Consider the following 24,418-nt stretch of genomic DNA (forward strand, 5'->3'; position numbering starts at 1 on the left):
AAAACAAGTCTAATGCCGTTGCTAGCGATACAAGTGGAAAACTTTCAACGTTTTTCGTCGCCCAAACAGATTCTTTGGATGTGATAAATGCCGAAGTTTTATTTACGGAGGCAATAATTGAGCATGGACTTCCAATCGCACTGGCTGATCACATGGGACAGTTAATAATGTAATGCAACCTTTAAAAATCATTACGCGGTGATCGCGATCCCAAAAATAAACTTTTCTTGCATGATAATGTCCAGAAAAATTCGCTTTATATTACTATAGAGTCCTTTTAACGAATGAGTTTGATGGTTTATCACAAACCTTAAATGAAAGAAGTCCTTTGTTCTCCTGCACCATGCATGCGCAAGCCTGTCGGCTGTATTTCACAGCACGACATACTGTAAAAAGTGTTTATACTATTTATACTTTCAATTAACAAATTGAAGTCTTGTGAAAGGTTGACAGGATAACTGGCATTAACTGTCAAAATAATTTCAAACTATTGAAGTTAGCGTACAGAATAAACATGTCAATCAACCCAAAAGATTTTTGCTGTAATATTTTTGTTTTGAAAAGTCACTGTGACTGATAGAAAAGTGATGGTTTTAGCAACATTTTAACCTGTCTGAATGCTAATAGTCATTTTGCGTCGGGGGGCGAAGCCCTGAACCCTCCACCAGGACTTTGTCCTGGACCTACCGGGGCCTGCGGCCCTTGGACCCTGGCTACTAGGTTTTTCTGATTTAAAAGTTGGCAGGTATGGTGAGGTTATAAAGCTTTTGCCTGTTAAAGAAAGGAGACTGATCCAATGCACAGACATTCGCGTGCCACGCTGTCACGACCCAGACGCACACCAGTGCGCAATCATATGGGAGCCGCGCTGAGCGCACCTCCAAGCGCGTCTCGCTGCCGGCGACGGCCAGATATGGGCCCACGCTCCAGCGCCATCCATTTTCAGGGCTAGTTGATTCGGCAGGTGGGTTGTTACACACTCCTTAGCGGGTTCCAACTTCCATGGCCACCGTCCTGCTCTCTATATCAACCAGGGTGAGCCCCACCCCTTTCATGAGCGCACTACGCGCGGAGTGACCCCTGTTACGCGCCCCCGGCAACAGGGGTGGCAAGCAGGTAAGCTGCGCGGGCGGAGCGCGCGGAGTGACCCATGTTACGAGCCCCCGGCCACGGGGGTGGCGGGCAGGTAAGCTGCTTACCTGCTGCGCGTGACGCCGGCCGCGGCGAAAGCGGACGAGGCGGGGTGTCGGTGCGGTGGGCGCGGTAGTGACCCTGGACGTGCGTCGGGCCCTTCTCGCGGATCGCCTCAGCTACGGCTCCCGGTGGGGCCCTCTCGGGGGAAGGGGCCTCGGTCCCGGACCCCGGCGAGGCGTCCCTTCTCCGCTCCGTAAAAGTGTCCATCTCTTTTCTTTTTTTTTCTTCTGTTGTGGCATATGCAGCAGGTGCCTGCTCGTTTTTCGTATGTGGTTAACAACATTTAACTATGTATATATATTTCCGAATTGGTTTAACTGCCACCCGCAAAAAAAAAAAATAAAAAAAAAATTAATCCGCCCGACCCGACCCGCGAGCGGATAAAATCTTAGTTTTTTTAATTTCATCCGCCCGATCCGCGGATAATCCGCGGACTCCGCGGTTGTGTCCGCAAACCGCGCATCTCTAATGTATACTATTAACCACAACAGGTAATTGTAAAAAAAACAAAAAAAAAACAACAACAACATTATGATTTGTACAATTTCAGAATGTGCTTGTTCTATTTTTAAACAAAAAGAAAACAATCTGAAGTTGTCTTTATTTTTAAGTCATCGTGCCGTGATTTTACCAGTCCGGCCCACTCGGGAGTAGATTTGTCTCCATGTGGCGCCCCGTCTAAAATTAGTTTGACACCCCTGCATTATACAATGTAAACACCATATGGAAGGAAAACATTCGACAATCACTCATTAATTCAACTTGCGCAACCTTTGAGCATCTGTGTGAGTGAAAGGAAGAAAAACTCTGAAACACGTGGGGAGAAAGCTTTTGGCAACACCTTTTGGTTTTCATGTATACACACTGTGAAAATTGACCAAGATGTCATAGCATGTAACTGTTATTACACAGTGAAATACGGATATTTAGATTTACTGTAACATTGCAACAAAATGAGTGTAAAAATGACGATGGCCTTATATTTCAGTGTTTAAATGCTATTTCACAGTAAAATACTGATATTAAGTTAGGGTAACATTGCAACAAAATGACTGTAAAAATTATGATACCCTTGTATTTCAGTGTTTAACCGTTCATTCACAGTAAAATACTGATATTAAGTTACGGTAACATTGCAACAAAATGACTGTAAAAATTATGGTACCCTTATATTTCAGCGTTTAAATGCTATTTCAGAGTAAAATACTGATATTAAGTTACAGTAACATTGCAATAAAATGACTATAAAAATTACAATGCTCTTTTAATCAGTGTTTATCTGCTATTTCACAGTAAAATACTGATATTAAGTTACGGTAACATTGCAACAAAATGACTATAAAAATTACAATGCTCTTTTAATCAGTGTTTATCTGCTATTTCACAGTAAAATACTAATATTAACTTATGGTAACATTGCAACAAAATGACTGTAAAAATTATGATACCTTTATATTTCAGTGTTTAACCATTTTTTCACAGTAAAATACTGATATTAAGTTACGGTAACATTGCAACAAATTACTGTAAAAATTATGATACTCTTATATTTCAGTGTTTAACCGTTCTTTCACAGTAAAATACTGATATTAAGTTACGGTAACATTGCAATAAAATGACTATAAAAATTACAATGCTCTTTTATTTCAGTGTTTAACTGCTATTTCACAGTAAAATACTGATATTAAGTTACGGTATCATTGCAACAAAATGACTGTAAAAATTATGATACCCTTATATTTCAGTGTTTAACTGTTCTTTCACAGTAAAATACTGATATTAAGTTACAGTAACATTGCAACAAAATGACTGTAAAAATTATGATACCCTTATATTTCAGTGTTTATCTGCTATTTCACAGTAAAATACTGATATTAAGTTACGGTAACATTGCAACAAATTACTGTAAAAATTATGATACCCTTATATTTCAGTGTTTAACCGTTCTTTCACAGTAAAATACTGATATTAAGTTACGGTAACATTGCAACAAAATGACTGTAAAAATTATGGTACCCTTATATTTCAGCGTTTAAATGCTATTTCAGAATAAAATACTGATATTAAGTTACAGTAACATTGCAATAAAATGACTATAAAAATTACAATGCTCTTTTAATCAGTGTTTATCTGCTATTTCACAGTAAAATACTGATATTAAGTTACGGTAACATTGCAACAAAATGACTATAAAAATTACAATGCTGTTTTATTTCAGTGTTTAACTGCTATTTCACAGTAAAATACTGATATTAACTTATGGTAACATTGCAACAAAATGACTGTAAAAATTATGATACCTTTATATTTCAGTGTTTAACCATTTTTTCACAGTAAAATACTGATATTAAGTTACGGTAACATTGCAACAAATTACTGTAAAAATTATGATACCCTTATATTTCAGTGTTTAACCGTTCTTTCACAGTAAAATACTGATATTAAGTTACGGTAACATTGCAATAAAATGACTATAAAAATTACAATGCTCTTTTATTTCAGTGTTTAACTGCTATTTCACAGTAAAATACTGATATTAAGTTACGGTATCATTGCAACAAAATGACTGTAAAAATTATGATACCCTTATATTTCAGTGTTTAACCGTTCTTTCACAGTAAAATACTGATATTAAGTTACAGTAACATTGCAACAAAATGACTGTAAAAATTATGATACCCTTATATTTCAGTGTTTATCTGCTATTTCACAGTAAAATACTGATATTAAGTTACGGTAACATTGCAACAAATTACTGTAAAAATTATGATACCCTTATATTTCAGTGTTTAACCGTTCTTTCACAGTAAAATACTGATATTAAGTTACGGTAACATTGCAACAAAATGACTGTAAAAATTATGGTACCCTTATATTTCAGCGTTTAAATGCTATTTCAGAATAAAATACTGATATTAAGTTACAGTAACATTGCAATAAAATGACTATAAAAATTACAATGCTCTTTTAATCAGTGTTTATCTGCTATTTCACAGTAAAATACTGATATTAAGTTACGGTAACATTGCAACAAAATGACTATAAAAATTACAATGCTGTTTTATTTCAGTGTTTAACTGCTATTTCACAGTAAAATACTGATATTAACTTATGGTAACATTGCAACAAAATGACTGTAAAAATTATGATACCTTTATATTTCAGTGTTTAACCATTTTTTCACAGTAAAATACTGATATTAAGTTACGGTAACATTGCAACAAATTACTGTAAAAATTATGATACCCTTATATTTCAGTGTTTAACCGTTCTTTCACAGTAAAATACTGATATTAAGTTACGGTAACATTGCAATAAAATGACTATAAAAATTACAATGCTCTTTTATTTCAGTGTTTAACTGCTATTTCACAGTAAAATACTGATATTAAGTTACGGTATCATTGCAACAAAATGACTGTAAAAATTATGATACCCTTATATTTCAGTGTTTAACCGTTCTTTCACAGTAAAATACTGATATTAAGTTACAGTAACATTGCAACAAAATGACTGTAAAAATTATGGTACCTTTATATTTCAGTGTTTAACTGCTATTTCACAGTAAAATACTGATATTAAATTACAGTAACATTGCAACAAAATGACTGTAAAAAATTATGATACCCTTATATTTCAGTGTTTAAACGTTCTTTCAAAGTAAAATACTGATATTAAGTTACGGTAACATTGCAATAAAATGACTATAAAAATTACAATGCTCTTTTATTTCAGTGTTTAACTGCTATTTCACAGTAAAATACTGATATTAAGTTACGGTAACATTGCAACAAAATGACTGTAAAAATTATGATACCCTTATATTTCAGTGTTAAACCGTTCTTTCACAGTAAAATACTGATATTAAGTTACGGTAACATTGCAACAAAATGACTGTAAAAATTCTGATACCTTTATATTTCAGTGTTTAACCGTTTTTTCACAGCAAAATACTGATATTAAGTTATGGTAACATTGCAATAAAATGACTATAAAAATTACAATGCTCTTTTATTTCAGTGTTTAACTGCTATTTCACAGTAAAATACTGATATTAACTTACGGTAACATTGCAACAAAATGACTGTAAAAATTATGGTACCTTTATATTTCAGTGTTTAACCGTTCTTTCACAGTGAAATACTGATATTAAGTTACGGTAACATTGCAATAAAATGACTATAAAAATTACAATGCTCTTTTATTTCAGTGTTTAACTGCTATTTCACAGTAAAATACTGATATTAAGTTACGGTAACATTGCAACAAATTACTGTAAAAATTATGATACCCTTATATTTCAGTGTTTAACTGCTATTTCACAGTAAAATACTGATATTAAGTTACGGTAACATTGCAACAAAATGACTGTAAAAATTATGATACCCTTATATTTCAGTGTTTAACCGTTCTTTCACAGTAAAATACTGATATTAAGTTACGGTAACATTGCAATAAAATGACTGTAAAAATTATGATACCCTTATATTTCAGTGTTTAACCGTTCTTTCACAGTAAAATACTGATATTAAGTTACGGTAACATTGCAATAAAATGACTATAAAAATTACAATGCTCTTTTATTTCAGTGTTTAACTGCTATTTCACAGTAAAATACTGATATTAAGTTACGGTATCATTGCAACAAAATGACTGTAAAAATTATGATACCCTTATATTTCAGTATTTAACCGTTCTTTCACAGTAAAATACTGATATTAAGTTACAGTAACATTGCAACAAAATGACTGTAAAAATTATGATACCCTTATACTTCAGTGTTTAACCGTTATTTCACAGTAAAATACTGATATTAAGTCACGGTAACATTGCAACAAATTACTGTAAAAAATGTTGATACCCTAGGGACGGCGTGGCGCAGTGGGAGAGTGGCCGTGCGCAACCCGAGGGTCCCTGGTTCAATCCCCACCTAGTACCAACCTCGTCATGTCCGTTGTGTCCTGAGCAAGACACTTCACCCTTGCTCCTGATGGGTGCTGGTTAGCGCCTTGCATGGCAGCTCCCTCCATCAGTGTGTGAATGTGTGTGTGAATGGGTAAATGTGGAAGTAGTGTCAAAAGCGCTTTGAGTACCTTGAAGGTAGAAAAGCGCTATACAAGTACAACCCATTTATTTATTTATTTATATTTCAGTGTTTAACCGTTCTTTCACAGTAAAATACTGATATTAAGTTACGGTAACATTGCAACAAAATGACTGTAAAAATTATGGTACCCTTATATTTCAGCGTTTAAATGCTATTTCAGAGTAAAATACTGATATTAAGTTACAGTAACATTGCAATAAAATGACTATAAAAATTACAATGCTCTTTTAATCAGTGTTTATCTGCTATTTCACAGTAAAATACTGATATTAAGTTACGGTAACATTGCAACAAAATGACTGTAAAAATTATGATACCCTTATATTTCAGTGTTTAACCGTTCTTTCACAGTAAAATACTGATATTAAGTTACGGTAACATTGCAATAAAATGACTATAAAAATTACAATGCTCTTTTATTTCAGTGTTTAACTGCTATTTCACAGTAAAATACTGATATTAAGTTACGGTATCATTGCAACAAAATGACTGTAAAAATTATGATACCCTTATATTTCAGTGTTTAACCGTTCTTTCACAGTAAAATACTGATATTAAGCTACAGTAACATTGCAACAAAATGACTGTAAAAATTATGGTACCTTTATATTTCAGTGTTTAAATGCTATTTCACAGTAAAATACTGATATTAAATTACAGTAACATTGCAACAAAATGACTGTAAAAAATTATGATACCCTTATATTTCAGTGTTAAACCGTTCTTTCACAGTAAAATACTGATATTAAGTTATGGTAACATTGCAATAAAATGACTATAAAAATTACAATGCTCTTTTATTTCAGTGTTTAACTGCTATTTCACAGTAAAATACTGATATTAACTTACGGTAACATTGCAACAAAATGACTGTAAAAATTATGATACCCTTATATTTCAGTGTTTAACCGTTCTTTCACAGTAAAATACTGATATTAAGTTACAGTAACATTGCAACAAAATGACTGTAAAAATTATGGTACCCTTATATTTCAGTGTTTAAATGCTATTTCACAGTAAAATACTGATATTAAATTACAGTAACATTGCAACAAAATGACTGTAAAAAATTATGATACCCTTATATTTCAGTGTTTAACCGTTCTTTCAAAGTAAAATACTGATATTAAGTTACGGTAACATTGCAACAAAATGACTGTAAAAATTATGATACCCTTATATTTCAGTGTTTAACCGTTCTTTCACAGTAAAATACTGATATTAAGTTACGGTAACATTGCAATAAAATGACTATAAAAATTACAATGCTCTTTTATTTCAGTGTTTAACTGCTATTTCACAGTAAAATACTGATATTAAGTTACGGTAACATTGCAACAAAATGACTGTAAAAATTATGATACCCTTATATTTCAGTGTTAAACCGTTCTTTCACAGTAAAATACTGATATTAAGTTACGGTAACATTGCAACAAAATGACTGTAAAAATTCTGATACCTTTATATTTCAGTGTTTAACCGTTTTTTCACAGCAAAATACTGATATTAAGTTATGGTAACATTGCAATAAAATGACTATAAAAATTACAATGCTCTTTTATTTCAGTGTTTAACTGCTATTTCACAGTAAAATACTGATATTAACTTACGGTAACATTGCAACAAAATGACTGTAAAAATTATGGTACCTTTATATTTCAGTGTTTAACCGTTCTTTCACAGTAAAATACTGATATTAAGTTACGGTAACATTGCAACAAATTACTGTAAAAATTATGATACCCTTATATTTCAGTGTTTAACTGCTATTTCACAGTAAAATACTGATATTAAGTTACGGTAACATTGCAACAAATTACTGTAAAAATTATGATACCCTTATATTTCAGTGTTTAACTGCTATTTCACAGTAAAATACTGATATTAAGTTACGGTAACTGCAACAAAATGACTGTAAAAATTATGATACCCTTATATTTCAGTGTTTAACCGTTATTTCACAGTAAAATACTGATATTAAGTCCCGGTAACATTGCAACAAATTACTGTAAAAAATTTTGATACCCTTATATTTCAGTGTTTAACCGTTCTTTCAAAGTACTGATATTAAGTTACGGTAACATTGCAATAAAATGACTATAAAAATTACAATGCTCTTATATTTCAAAATACTGATATTAAATTACAGTAACATTGCAACAAAATGACTGTAAAAAATTATGATACCCTTATATTTCAGTGTTTAACCGTTCTTTCAAAGTAAAATACTGATATTAAGTTACGGTAACATTACAACAAAATGACTGTAAAAATTATGATACCCTTATATTTCAGTGTTTAACCGTTCTTTCACAGTAAAATACTGATATTAAGTTACGGTAACATTGCAATAAAATGACTATAAAAATTACAATGCTCTTTTATTTCAGTGTTTAACTGCTATTTCACAGTAAAATACTGATATTAACTTACGGTAACATTGCAACAAAATGACTGTAAAAATTATGATACCCTTATATTTCAGTGTTTAACCGTTCTTTCACAGTAAAATACTGATATTAAGTTATGGTAACATTGCAATAAAATGACTATAAAAATTACAATGCTCTTTTATTTCAGTGTTTAACTGCTATTTCACAGTACCGTAAAATACTGATATTAAGTTACGGTAACATTGCAACAAAATGACTGTAAAAATTATGATACCCTTATATTTCAGTGTTTAACCGTTCTTTCACAGTAAAATACTGATATTAAGTTACGGTAACATTGCAATAAAATGACTGTAAAAATTATGATACCCTTATATTTCAGTGTTTAACCATTCTTTCACAGTGAAATACTGATATTAAGTTACGGTAACATTGCAATAAAATGACTATAAAAATTACAATGCTCTTTTATTTCAGTGTTTAACTGCTATTTCACAGTAAAATACTGATATTAAGTTACGGTAACATTGCAACAAATTACTGTAAAAATTATGATACCCTTATATTTCAGTGTTTAACTGCTATTTCACAGTAAAATACTGATATTAAGTTACGGTAACTGCAACAAAATGACTGTAAAAATTATGATACCCTTATATTTCAGTGTTTAACCGTTATTTCACAGTAAAATACTGATATTAAGTCACGGTAACATTGCAACAAATTACTGTAAAAAATTTTGATACCCTTATATTTCAGTGTTTAACCGTTCTTTCAAAGTAAAATACTGATATTAAGTTACGGTAACATTGCAATAAAATGACTATAAAAATTACAATGCTCTTATATTTCAGTGTTTAACTGCTATTTCACAGTAAAATACTGATATTAAGTTACGGTAACATTGCAACAAAATGACTGTAAAAATTATGATACCCTTATATTTCAGTGTTTAAATGCTATTTCACAGTAAAATACTGATATTAAGTTACGGTAACATTGCAACAAAATGACTGTAAAAATTATGATACCCTTATATTTCAGTGTTTAACCGTTATTTCACAGTAAAATACTGATATTAAGTCACGGTAACATTGCAACAAATTACTGTAAAAAATTTTGATACCCTTATATTTCAGTGTTTAACCGTTCTTTCAAAGTAAAATACTGATATTAAGTTACGGTAACATTGCAATAAAATGACTATAAAAATTACAATGCTCTTATATTTCAGTGTTTAACTGCTATTTCACAGTAAAATACTGATATTAAGTTACGGTAACATTGCAACAAAATGACTGTAAAAATTATGATACCCTTATATTTCAGTGTTTAAATGCTATTTCACAGTAAAATACTGATATTAAGTTACGGTAACATTGCAACAAAATGACTGTAAAAATTATGATACCCTTATATTTCAGTATTTAACCGTTCTTTCACAGTAAAATACTGATATTAAGTTACGGTAACATTGCAATAAAATGACTATAAAAATTACAATGCTCTTATATTTCAGTGTTTAACTGTTATTTCACAGTAAAATACTGATATTAAGTTACGGTAACATTGCAACAAAATGACTGTAAAAATTATGATACCTTTATATTTCAGTGTTTAACTGATATTTCACAGTAAAATACTGATATTAAGTTACGGTAACATTGCAACAAAATGACTGTAAAAATTGCGATGCCCTTATAATTCAGTGTTTAACTGTTATTTCATGGTAGAATACCGAAATCAAAATTTACTGCAACATTGTAAAAAAATATGATACCCTTATATTTCAATGTTTAACTGTTATTTCACAGTAAAATACAATTTACTGTAACATTACAAAAAATGACTGTAGAAATTGCATTACCCTTATATTTCACAGCAATTAACTCCTATTTCACAGAAAAATGTTGTAATTAATAAGGCCCGTAGTTTACTGTAAATGTACAATGAAAATGTTTACAGTCTTTTTTCTTGGAGGACAAAATATTGTGTAATATTCGGGTCATTACGAGATACCATGCAAGTATGCGTCGTGGCTGTGAGTAGAATAGAGCTTTCATCATAGCTTTAAGAACCAATTGTTCAGTTATAACCTACAAAATAAAACCTCAAACATCCAACTTTGCACCCTTTCATCTTACACCCCGCCACTTTCCTGCCACAGGATAAAGCGTTCCACTCTATTGAGGCTCCAGCTGCTGGCCCAGGCACATTTCCGGCTGAGTGACGTGATGAGGGAGTCTCTGCAAAAAGACCCTTTGCAGCCCATCCTAGCCGAAGCACACCTGTCAGCCCTGGACCGCAGGTTACACAAGCTCCTGAAGGTGGTCCAGCGCTGCGTCCGAAGGCTGGGCAAAGACCAAGTCATCACCAATGACTTTAAACCTCGTGCCGAGGCTCTGAGCAAAAAGAGCAGGTAGCAGAGCGTGAAAGTCACTCTGCTTCTTTTAAGACTTCATGATGAAGTGCAGTCGTTTCGATTTTAATGGAACAAGCCATGGATAGGCTTTGACTCTCATAATATATGGGGAATAATAATGTGGAAGGACTCTGTAATTGGAGATCCATAGAGATAAAGCTCGAGAAGGTCAATGCTAGTCCACAAATATCTATAGATTGATTAATAACTGGTTGACTAACATACTCTGTGAGACAGTGGTGCACTGGATGGGCGTTTTTGCTTGTGAACATTTGAACATAGATCATTTTTGTTCGAAGGCGTTTTGAAGTCCCAAGTGGTTTGTGTGTCTGAACTGTGGCGGTCATAGTTTTTGCAGCAAAAGGTTTTTTTTAACTTGATAAATAGAATACCGTATTTTACAGACTATAAGGCGCACTTAAAATACTTTCATTTTCTCAAAAATCGAAAGTGCGGCTTATAACCCGGTGCGCCTAATGTATGGAATAATCCTGGCTGTGCTTACCGACCTCGAAGCTACACTATATTGCCAAAAGTATTTGGCCACCTGCTTTGACTTACATATGAACTCGAAGTGCCATCCCATTCCTAACCCATAGGGTTCATGATGTCGGTCCACCTTTTGCAGCTATTACAGCTGCAACTCTTCTGGGAAGGCTGTCCACAAGGTTGCGGAGTGTGTTTATAGGGATTTTCTCTGTCCAGGCCAGTCAAGTTCATCCACACCAGACTCTGTCATCCATGTCTTTATGGACCTTGCTTGTTGGAAGAGGAAGGGGCCCGCTCCAAACTGTTCCCACAAGGTTGGGAGCATGGAATTGTCCAAAATGTTTTGGTATCCTGGAGCATTCAAAGTTCCTTTCACTGGAACTAAGGGGCCAAGCCCAACTCCTAAAAAACAACCCCACACCATAATTCCTCCTCCACCAAATTTCACACTCGGCACAATGCAGTCCGAAATGTAGCGTTCTCCTGGCAACCTCCAAACCCAGACTCGTCCATCAGATTGCCAGATGGAAAAGCGTGATTCATCACTCCAGAGAACTGCTCTAGAGTCCAGTGGCGAAGTGCTTTACACCACTGCATCCCGCACTTTGCATTGGACCATGGAAACCCATTCCATGAAGCTCTCTGCGCACAGTACGTGGGCTAATTGGAAGGTCACATGAAGTTTGAAGCTCTGTAGCAACTGACTGTGCAGAAAGTCTTTGCAGTATGCGCTTCAGCATCCGCTGACCCCTCTGTCAGTTTACATGGCCTACCACTTGGTGGCTGAGTTGCTGTTGTTCCCAAACTCTTCCATTTTCTTATAATAAAGCCGACAGTTGAGTTTGGAATATTTAGGAGCGAGGAAATTTCACGAGTGGATTTGTTGCACATCCTATGACAGTTCCACGCTGGAAATCACTGAGCTCCTGAGCGCGGCCCATTCTTTCACAAATGTTTGCAGAAACAGTCTCCATGCCTAAGTGCTTGATTTTGTACACCTGTGGCCGGGCCAAGTGATTAGGACACCTGATTCTCATTATTTGGATGGGTGGCCAAACACTTTTGGCAATATAGTGTATTTTATTTGGTACAAGGTGTAATGATCAGTGTGACAAGTAGATGGCAGTCACACATAAGCGATACGTATTGACTGCAAGATGACGCCAGTAAAAACCACCAAACTTTAAATGTTCCTTTGAGAATATAGAACATTACACACGGCGGTCAAAAAACTGTCAACATGTTTTAGTACGACTTTGGTAAGCTATGAAGCGCCGCTTGATGGATTGACTAGTAGATGTACTCGTAGTACGTCTGACTAGTCGTCAACATACGAGTATTATTATGGTGTGTGTATAAGGAAAAATGGCACCTATTAGCAGACATATTACCTGGCGTTTTGTTTCGCAATATTGGGAAAAACCTACTTTTCTTATTTTCTGGAACCTGCTGATGTGTATTGGGATCTGCATAAGTCCTGAAAATTTGCACGCGTCCGCCATTGTAGTTCGTGCCGATGCCTTAGTCGATAAGCTTCTTCCTTTTCTCTATCTTCTTGTTATGTGGCATTCATCCTCCGCTGTTGCCGTTTCTAATATAAAGTCATGTACAGTTCTAACTTATATCTGTCAGTAGACTCGCTATGGAAGTGCTAAAAACTACCGGTGTAGTGGGTTTACATTATTCACCCACGGAACTTTAGTTATTAGAGAATTCCGGTCAGACGGTTTTTCACGGGACACATTTCCGGCGTTGTTGTTGCGACTAGTGAGTCACGGATGAGGAGCTGCTGCTCCGTTATTGATTTAAGTAAAGTCTGAATGTCATCAAAACAGTTAGCTCCAACTTTTGACACTTCAAATACTTTAGTGAATAGAATTCCAATTTGAGCACTGTCTCCATCTAAAAGCCGATGTTGGTAACTAATGGGATATACACCACTCACCCGATTTAAAAATTATTTTTATAGTGTAAACTGACATCTGGAACAATCTATACCAAAAAAGGATAAGCATTATTACGACACCATTATAAATGCTTATCGTTCCCTTTTATTTATTTTACTGATTGTCCGCCTATTCTTTGCCTTTGCTGGATTGTTCAGTTCAGAATTACCACCTTCTACTGGACAGAATATAGTAATACAGTTGTACTGAGGATTTATTTTATGAATTCATTAATCTATTAACTGAGAAAAATTACGGTTTAAATGTTGTTTTGTTAAAGGCCTGTTTTGATTATGATGCATTAAGCAGCGGGGAAGCTCATCAATACATCTGTATTACTTGGACTGACAGACACTAGCTCTTATTACTAGTAATTCAAAATTGTATAATGCAAAAAATATATACATTGTAAAATAAAAAAAATAAGTACAATAGACTTTTCTTCTTTTTTTTTTTTTACATTATATGACTACGTTTTGGTTGGCAGAAATATTTGAAAACAGACAAAACGTGTTTGTAAAAAAAAGTAAGTACAGGATTTGTTTTGTTTTTATATTATGCCAATGTGTTTTGGTTGGAATAAATATTTCATAATAAACAAAAAATAAATATAATGCAAAAAATTATACTTTGTAAAAAAAAAAAAAAAAAAAAAAAAAAAAAAGGTAAGTACAACATTTTTTGTTTTTATGTGATATCAATGTGTTTTGGTTTGCAGAATATTTTATAGTGAACAAACAATTAGAGTGCAAAAAAGTATAATTTGTCAAAAAAAAAAAAAAAAAAAAGTTCAATACAAGACATTTGTTTTTATATTATATCAATATGTTTTGGATGGCAGAAAATTTTTAAAATACACAAATTATACAGTGCAAAAAATTATACTTCATAAAAAAGATCAGATATTTTTATATTGTGTTTGGATTGAAATAAATATTTCATAATGGACAAAAACTATACAATGCAAAACAGTTACTTTTGTTGAAAAAAAAAAGGCATGTACAAGATATTCTTTGTTTTTATAGTTTATCAATGTGTTTTGGAGGGCAGAATAATGTTATGATGAACAAATATGGTGCAAAAAAACATACTTCATAAAAATATAAGATATGTTTTATATTATATTATTGTGTTTTGGTTGACAAATATTTTATAATGAACAAAAAAGTATATAATGCACAAAAAAAAGTATACTCTGTAAAAAAAAAAAGGCAAGTACAAGATTTATTTTATTTAATAGTGTTTTGGTTGACATAAATACTTTATAATGAATAGACAAATATATAATGCAAAAAAATATACTTAGAATAAAAATACAAGTACAAGATATTTTAAAATATGAATGCATTGTTATATTGTTTTATAATGAACAGGACAAAAAATCTAGGATGCAAAAAATCTGTAAAAAAAAATTAAGAACAATATAATTATTTTTTTGTGCATTATATGAATGTGTTTTGGTTGGCAGAAATAATTTATAATTAATAGTAAAAAAAAAAAAAAAAAGATTATACTTTATAAAAAAGATAAGTAAAAGATATTTTTAATTTTGACATTGTTTTTGGTTGGAAGAAAGGTTCCTTATATAATAGACAAATCAAATGTATCCACCATGTGGTTAAAGTACAAATTATACACACCCACACACATTTATAAATAAAAAAGAACACTCACAACAACTCTTTTTACTTTTTTATTGCTTAAACTGCCATCTGGAACAATCTATACCAAAAAAGAATAAACATATTTGCACATATAGAAGGTCAAACTGAATACAGGGTTAAGTATAGAAAAAGAATGGTCCTCTGATCACCTTGCAGTTCAGCGCACTGCAGGCCCAAAAACCAACCCGCTTGAAGGTCGGGAACCGGCAGGAGTGACTGACAACTACTGTAAGCCCAGGGAAGGTCAGCTAAGGCAAACCGGGACGATTGCAGCGTGGCTAAAACATTTAAAACCGATGCTGATGTTGCAGCTATTTACATTAGTCTGACGTACACCTTTGTCTCTATCAAATGGATGTTTCCTGTGGAGTGAGTTGAACAGGAAGTGACAAAATCCACAAGGATCGCCTGAAGGGGAGGGCAACATGTGAAGATAATCAGCTAAAGAAAACAATCATGTCCAACCAAGATGACAACGCTGCAATCCGAATAAACTCTAACCTTTTCAGAAACAGCACTGATTGGAAACAGACAGACAATGAAGTGGGAGCGACGGTTGATAGGCCATCTAAATAGTCATGGGGTCATAAATCAAATTTCCACGCTTCTGCACAAAGCTGCAGGGGGCCAGTTGCACAGTATTTTGTACACACACTGCTGATCATTGTATTGTGGATGTCAAACAACATCATGCTTAAAAAATTGAAATAAAAAAAGCGCAGAGAAAAATCACAAGCTGATCCAGTTGGCAAAAAAGCTAAATTTTAAATAAATATCCGCACCAGCAACATGTCTGATGTCCTGAAATATGTTTCTATACATTTTATCTACTTGGGAAGGGGAGAGGGGGAGGTTGGAACCCATTTTTACACAATACAATTACATACTGCTGTGTCAATCAATCAACAAGAAGCATTTATTTACTTTGTGGCACTGGACACCTAAAATAGAATTTATGGAAAAATAAGTGTTTACAAAAGACAGAGTTTTTAAAGATCACCATCACGCCAAACCATAAGTTTAATCATAATAATCATTGCGCTGATGATCATTAACTAGATTACAAACCAGAGCATAAGAGTGACCAAGTTATTTGGTGTGTACTAAAAAAAAACCAATACTGAAATACACAATACTTTTGAGTTTGTTTCCCCCACTTTTTTTTTGAAGATATTTCTCCTCAAGGCAGTTCTTGTAGAGTTGTTCTATTGATTAGGACAAAAAGAGTTAAAAAAAAAAAAAAAAAAAAAAAAAAAAAAAGACTTCCTGTTTTAGGCGCCAAATAATAGGTAACATTTTCCACCTTGTTATAAACATTTGGCACCAGCCTGCGAGCTGCACACTAAAACCCGACTTTTTGAAATCCTCAATCTGGCTATCATCTCGTCCTACCGACCACAAGTTTCAACATTTGGTCTTCTACGGTCACGCCTGCTGTGTGTGTCTGTGATGGGACGGGCGGAACAAATTAGTCATGTGAGGTTTTTGATTGTCCTGTCTTTTGAGAGCCCACATCGAACATCCTAGCCATCTTTGCTCTGCGTTGCTTCGAACAAAGCGGGACCAGCAGCTATATGACATAGGGAGCGGGATGCAACTGTGCCTACACGGTAACGTTACAGCAGCTGGTACAAGCGCTGGTGAACGGCTAAAAAGTCACCCTGGCGTGACAGGTGGTAACCATGAAAGAAAAGAGGGGTGAGAAGTGGGGGGCAAGGGGGAGGGCTAGGGGAGGAAGACAGTGGCGGAAAGCAAATTGCATTTGGTGGATCCTGGGTCTAAAAGGAGCAGAGAGGAAGGAAGGATTGGGGGGGGGGGGAATAGGGCGGCGGAGGCGAGCGAGCACCTTCAGACCGACAGCGAGACGAAGCTGTTGTACTGTTGGATGTTGCGTTTGAGGATGTCTGAACATGGCCCCAGGACGCGCTCGAAGCGAGGCCGGTCCAGCTTGACGCACTTCAGGGGCCCGCGGGCGACCACGGTGGCGGCACGCGGGCGGTTCATCAGCAGAGCGATCTCACCTGTACGACAAACAAAAACACATATGCAACTTTAAAAAACTTTTTTTTTTTTTAACAAGATTTTTGGATTCGTCACAGTAACCACGTTTACTTGACCGGGGAAACCAGGTAACTTTTCTTTAAAATAAAGTAACAAGTTCAGATAAATTGCAGGATGCTGAACAATGTGCAGCATACTGGGATTCTGTCTTAACCGACTTTGTTCGGATTCTAGGAACCACCATCAGTATGGTTTCCTGAGAACGCAGAGCATTACTTTTCAGCTGATGTCTGCTGGTATGACAATGAAGGTCCTTGAATACTGTTGCTAGCTTGTATGCATGTATGTGTAAAGAACAAAGAGCCATGTTTGGTCAATTATGTTGAATAGGGATCTTTCTGTGTGGAGTTTGCTTGTTGTCCCGTGACTGCGTGGGCTTCCTCCCACCTCCAAAGACATGCACCTGGGGATAGGTTGATTGGCAACACTAAATTGGCCCTAGTGTGTGAATGTGAGTGTGAATGTTGTCCATCTGTGTTGGCCCTGCAATGAAGTGGCGACTTGTCCAGGGTGTACCCCGCCTTCCGCCCAAATGCAGCTGAGATAGGCTCCAGCACCCCTCGCGATCCCAAAAGGGACAAGCGGTAGAAAATGGATGGAGACACCTTAACCCTCACTATGAGGCAGTACATCTATGTTATTACTACCATAGTGACCTGAATATAGGACACTGTTTTCCCCCTAAAGTAGTGATTCTCACTATGCGTACACATTAGAGATGCGCGGTTTGCGGACACAACCGCGGAGTCCGCGGATTATCCGCGGATCGGGCGGATGAAATTTAAAAAAATAAGATTTTATCCGCTCGCGGGTCGGGTCGGGCGGATTAATTAGATATTTTTTTTATTTTTATTTTTTTTTTTTTTTTTGCGGGTGGCAGTTAAACCAATTGGGAAATATATATACATAGTTAAATGTTGTTACCCACATACGAAAAACGAGCAGGCACCTGCTGCATATGCCACAACAGAAGAAAAAAAAAAAAAGAGATGGACACTTTTACGGAGCGGAGAAGGCCCCCGACGCCTCGCCGGGGTCCGGGACCGAGGCCCCTTCCCCCGAGAGGGCCCCACCGGGAGCCGTAGCTGAGGCGATCCGCGAGAAGGGCCTGACGCACGTCCAGGGTCACTACCGCGCCCACCGCACCGACACCCCGCCTCGTCCGCTTTCGACGCGGCCGGCGTCACGCGCAGCAGGTAAGCAGCTTACCTGCCCGCCACCCCCGTGGCCGGGGGCTCGTAACATGGGTCACTCCGCGCGCTCCGCCCGCGCAGCTTACCTGCTTGCCACCCCTGTTGCCGGGGGCGCGTAAAAGGGGTCACTCCGCGCTCAGTGCGCTCACGAAAGGGGTGGGGCTCACCCTGGTTGATATAGAGAGCAGGACAGTGGCCATGGAATTTCATTTAAGGTTTGTGATAAACCATCAAACTCATTCGTTAAAAGGACTCTATAGTAATATAAAGCGAATTTTTCTGGACATTATCATGCAAGAAAAGTTTATTTTTGGGATCGCGATCACCGCGTAATGATTTTTAAAGGTTGCATTACATTATTAACTGTCCCATGTGATCAGCCAGTGCAATTGGAAGTCCATGCTCAATTATTGCCTCCGTAAATAAAACTTCGGCATTTATCACATCCAAAGAATCTGTTTGGGCGACGAAAAACGTTGAAAGTTTTCCACTTGTATCGCTAGCAACGGCATTAGACTTGTGTTTTTTTGTCCCAACGTGGTCTTTTACATCGCTAATTCCTCCGTGTCCGATCGAAAAATCTTGTCTGCACAAGGTGCAATTCGCGTAGTTTTCACCCTTTTTTTTATTTTTATTAATATTAGATATATAACAACGGGCGGATGGCGGGCGGATGCAGTTCTGATCAAACGTTACATCGGGTGGATGGCGGATGGTTGACGACTTTCTGACGCGGTTGCGGATGAGATAAATTGCCTATCCGCGCATCTCTAGTACACATCTAGTGGTAAGCCAAAGATTTGTTTCATAATTTAAGTACAGTGTTTTATTCTCCTGTATTCAAACTTCTGTTCAAACTGTGTGCCGTGTTGCAGTGGCAAAACAATAAATACTTGTTAAAACATACGCTGTTATGATCCGCTGCCCGGATCATATTTTTTGTTTACGTTTTCAAGATACTTGTGTTTTTTGTTAGTTTTGGACTCCTTGAGTGCCTGTTTTGTACACCTGAGTTTGTTGCCATGGCTGCTTATTATTTTCACCTGCCGCGTTTGTTCCCGACGTGCACCTGATTGTCATCACTGACATTATTATTTAAGCCTGCCTTTCCTGTCATTCTGTCTTGCTTCGTAGTTTGTTTTCACACAACTGATGACGACTTTTGTTTCCTTGCTCTGAACCTGCTATCTTCCACGCTAGACTCCTTTTTACCTTCTAGCTCCCACGCTAGCTCCTTTAGTTTTTGCCTTCCGTGCTATGAGCACGTTTTTGTTTATGCCAGTATAATTTATTCCGTAAATAAATCATTTATTTTACCTTCACGCTGTGTCCGAAGTCCGTTGCATCCTGGGAGAACGAAACCCCGCATCACCATGCGCCCCGGTCGTCACAGTACGAAGCAAGCAAAAAGTTCTCTCGCATCGGGCCTGACGGAGGTGGATGAAGAAGGTGCGTGGATGGTCCTCCGAGCGATGGAGGCAGAGACGCTTCGCTGCAATCCAGATGAGGAGATGATATGGGGACCTGGAGCTGTACTGGTCCCGATCTACTCCATCTGGCCCGGGGAGGTCCGCTCTCAGCCCGCTCGCACGCGTCAGCGAAGGCGGAAGTCGCACAAGACGGCTTCAGCTCGCGACATAGACGCGCCATCCCCGCAATTCTTCCCTCCGGAACACAGCCAAGCAGCCCAGGATTCCCCTCCGCCGATGTTTGGTAATCCCATCACTCACTTTGCCAAACAGATCACCGATTGGGCTGTCAGTCAGCTGGAGACCCGCGCGGATGACGTCATCCCGTCCACTGGAGATGACGTCATAGACGAAGACATTTTTTTAAATTCAGTCAACTCTTTCTGTCTGCCGCCTCCAAATTACTTTAATTCAACAATTAAGCATTATCAGGACATTTTTTTTTAAATATAGGTCTAGTCAGTCCCAGTCACATTCTGGTTTTCAAGCTCCGCCCCCAATTACTTTGGCCCCAACCCCTATGGCTCAAGCTCCACCCACTCCTCTGTTTTGTCCCTCCTGGTCGTCCTTACAGTCCACTATTGAAGAGCAGAATAGACAATTTGGACAATCAAAAGGGGAGGAGCCTACCCACCTCCTCACCTCCTCCCTCCCACCCCTAAAGACTGTTCCAGACTGCACAAGACGCGTCTGGGATCCGTTTCTTGAGGGGGGGGCTAGTACTGGGTGCTTTGCTAGTGGGCGGGCACAGCTGCGCCCAGCCAAGCCCAAACCTCCATGCCGGCCTCCGCCACCAGACCTTCGGCATGCTAAGCCGCAACCCCCGGCCAGGCCACCTCCGCCAAAGTCACGCCCAGCACCTGCTCCAAGGCTGGTTCCCGCACCAGCACCGACTCCAAGTCTGGTTCCCGCACCAACACCGACTCCAAGTCTGGTTCCCACACCAGCACCGACTCCAAGTCTGGTTCTCACACCAGCACCGACTCCAAGTCTGGTTCCCACACCAGCACCGACTCCAAGTCTGGTTCCCACACCAGCACCGACTCCAAGTCTGGTTCCCACACCAGCACCGACTCCAAGTCTGGTTCCCACACCAGCACCGACTCCAAGTCTGGTTCCCACACCAGCACCGACTCCAAGTCTGGTTCCCACACCAGCACCGACTCCAAGTCTGGTTCCCACACCAGCACCGACTCAAAGTCTGGTTTCCGCACCAGCACCTGTTTCCACGGCAACGACAACGACAGCCCGGACGCCTGCCACTCTGATGCCACCATCAACCCTGGTGGTCCTGCAAACGTCATCCTCTCCACCTCCTGCTCCAGCGCTGCAAAGCACACGAGAGCCCGCAGAGACCGACCCAGTAAAAAGGGCATTGCACCAACAGGCCAAACAACTTGGACAACAAGAGGAACAGTTTGGCGTTCTTGGGGCTTGCATCAACGCCATAGCGGAACGCCAAGACGCCCGCCTTGGTGCTTTGGAGAGACAGCTGGGAAGTATACTCTCCGCGCTGCAGGTGATAATTCCCCCTACGGCCAACCCAGCAGTCCAGCTGAGATATCCACCACCCACAGAGACTCCGTTGCCTGATTCGCCTCTGGCTCCGCCCACGCCGACAAACGAGCCGCCTGCTCCGCCTCTGGTTCCGCCCACGCCGACAGACGAGCCGCCTGCTCCGCCTCTGGCTCCGCCCACGGCGACGACGCCTCCTGCTTCCACGGCGACGACGCCTCCTGCTTCCACGGCGACGACGACTCCTCCTGCTTCCACGGCGACGTCGACTCCTCCTGCTTCCACGGCGACGTCTGCTCTCTCCTCGTCTCCGGTGGACCTTTCCAGGGCGCCGCCACCTTCCTCGCCCTCATCGTTGTCTCAGCGACCTCGAGTGGTCTGGCTGCGCAAGCGGCGCTCTCGGAGGTTAGTGTGTGGACGCCAGTGGCGCAAACAGCAGCGACACCCGAGACGTAGTCGTAGAACTCTCCGGCTGCTGAACTTCTGGCGCCACTCACGCCCACCTTCTCGGAGGCCACGAATGTGGCCTTTCCGTGGTCGCCCGCCTTGCCTCCGGCAGCGGCGTTCCATTCGCCGCCGCCACCTGACTCGTCCCCGGTGGATTCGGGGACACGTGGCCTGGCGACCCTCCGCCAAAGCCTCCCTCCACCCTCCCTTGACTCTTGAACTTTGTTATAGTTGGGGGGGGTTTTAGTTTTTCCAGGGGACATCTGGAATCTGTCCCTAAAGGGGGGGGGGTACTGTTATGATCCGCTGCCCGGATCATATTTTTTGTTTACGTTTTCAAGATACTTGTGTTTTTTGTTAGTTTTGGACTCGAGTGCCTGTTTTGTACACCTGAGTTTGTTGCCATGGCTGCTTATTATTTTCACCTGCCGCGTTTGTTCCCGACGTGCACCTGTTTGTCATCACTGACATTATTATTTAAGCCTGCCTTTCCTGTCATTCTGTCTTGCTTCGTAGTTTGTTTTCACACAACTGATGACGACTTTTGTTTCCTTGCTCTGAACCTGCTATCTTCCACGCTAGACTCCTTTTTATCTTCTAGCTCCCACGCTAGCTCCTTTAGTTTTTGCCTTCCGTGCTATGAGCACGTTTTTGTTTATGCCAGTATAATTTATTCCGTAAATAAATCATTTATTTTACCTTCACGCTGTGTCTGAAGTCCGTTGCATCCTGGGAGAACGAAACCCCGCATCACCATGCGCCCCGGTCGTCACATACGCCTTGTTTTTATTGAATACTTAGGTCTACTACGCTACTGTTTTTTATTGTGTGGGACGGTGTGGCGCGGTTGGGAGAGTGGCCGTGCCAGCAACCTGAGGGTTCCTGGTTTGATCCCCAGCTTCTACCAACCTAGTCACGTCTGTTGTGTCCTTGAGCAAGACACTTCACCCTTGCTCCTGATGGGTCGTGGTTAGCGCCTTGCATGACAGCTCCCACCATCAGTGTGAATGTGTGTGAATATGTGTGTGTGTAAAGGTGTGTGTGAATGGGTGAATGTGGAAATAGTGTCAAAGCGCTTTGAGTACCTTGAAGGTAGAAAAGCGCTATACAAGTATTACCCATTTACCATTTACCATTATTGTTGGTCACCTTAGTGTCAAAGCGCTTTGAGTACCTTGAAGGTAGAAAAGCGCTATACAAGTATTACCCATTTACCATTTACCATTATTGTTGGTCATCAAGGTGGTACTTGGAGAGCCAAGTGTTTTTTCAGGTGGTACTTGGGTTTGAAAACGACTGCCCTCGAGAATTATACACGAAAACCAACCACACAACTTTTTGCCTAGTGGCCTAGTGGTTAGAGTGTCCGCCCTGAGATCGGTAGGTTGTGAGTTCAAATCCCGGCCGAGTCATACCAAAGACTATAAAAATGGGACCCATTACCTCCCTGCTTGGGACTCAGCATCAAGGGTTGGAATTGGGGGTTAAATCACCAAAAATGATTCCCGGGCGCGGCCACCGCTGCTGCCCACTGCTCCCCTCACCTCCCAGGGGGTGATCAAGGGTGATGGGTCAAATGCAGAGAATAATCTCGCCACACCTAGTGTGTGTGTGACAATCATTGGTACTTTAACTTTAACTTTAACTTAGCTTTTCTTTCTGTCACTCAGACACACCAACACCTGCCACCCTTAGTAAGCACCTTTTTGGCATCCGATCCTGATCCGATTCTTTGGCTTCCTTTTTGGCATCCGATCCTGATCCGATTCTTTGGCTTCCGATCGGATCGGATTTCGAGTCCCGACTTTGACAATACCAAATAGAACTGTTTTATAGCAAGTAACTAAAGTAAACAAGGTTATCTTCTTAAATTTAGAATTTGTTAGTATTGTTGTAAATCAGTTGATGTACTGAATCTGTGCTATTTTTTTTCTACAAAATAAAGTGGTTAGTACACAATAGATGACTAAACAAAAGCAAAAACTACTATTGGCTCCAATTTAAATGATTTGGGTTTTGCCCTCAATGCTTTCCTGTATCCAGAGCCTTAACTCCCTGAATTCGTAAACAATAACAAAAACGACCAAAAAAAGGATTTTGTATTAAGAAAAAGAAAAAAAAAAACACTGTAATTACTTTAATATCGTTTATACATCCATCCATCCATCCACCTTCTTCCGCTTATCCGAGGTCGGGTCGCGGGGGCAGCAGCCTAAGCAGGGAAGCCCAGACTTTCCTCTCCCCAGCTACTTTGCCCAGCTCTTCCCGGGGGATCCCGAGGCGTTCCCAGGCCAGCCGGGAGAGATAGTCTTCCCAACGTGTCCTGGGTCTTCCCCGTGGCCTCCTACCGGTTGGACGTGCCCTAAACACCTCCCTAGGGAGGCGTTCGGGTGGCATCCTGACCAGGTGCCCGAACCACCTCATCTGGCTCCTCTCGATGTGGAGGAGCAGCGGCTTTACTTTGAACTCCCCCCGGATGACAGAGCTTCTCACCCTATCTCTAAGGGAGAGCCCCACC

At 38.9% G+C, this 24,418-nt stretch overlaps 2 protein-coding genes across 2 annotated transcripts in view; one reads left to right on the plus strand and one right to left on the minus strand.

Annotated features, from left to right (window-relative positions):
- The window catches only part of fam20a (FAM20A golgi associated secretory pathway pseudokinase), a 37,663-nt gene extending 23,612 nt beyond the window's left edge, over positions 1 to 14,051 (plus strand). Inside the window, exon 11 of the mRNA XM_061967502.1 lies at positions 10,862 to 14,051. Within this exon, the coding sequence (XP_061823486.1) occupies positions 10,862 to 11,117 (256 nt within the window). The 3' untranslated portion in view covers positions 11,118 to 14,051. The remainder of the gene's footprint in view (positions 1 to 10,861) is intronic.
- A 1,180-nt stretch (positions 14,052 to 15,231) lies between these two features.
- LOC133610834 (cAMP-dependent protein kinase type I-alpha regulatory subunit) overlaps positions 15,232 to 24,418 on the minus strand; it is a 30,171-nt gene continuing 20,984 nt past the window's right edge. Inside the window, exon 11 of the mRNA XM_061967501.1 lies at positions 15,232 to 17,236. Within this exon, the coding sequence (XP_061823485.1) occupies positions 17,064 to 17,236 (173 nt within the window). The 3' untranslated portion in view covers positions 15,232 to 17,063. The remainder of the gene's footprint in view (positions 17,237 to 24,418) is intronic.

This window comes from Nerophis lumbriciformis, linkage group LG11 (assembly GCF_033978685.3).
Source record: "Nerophis lumbriciformis linkage group LG11, RoL_Nlum_v2.1, whole genome shotgun sequence".
NCBI lineage: Eukaryota > Metazoa > Chordata > Actinopteri > Syngnathiformes > Syngnathidae > Nerophis > Nerophis lumbriciformis.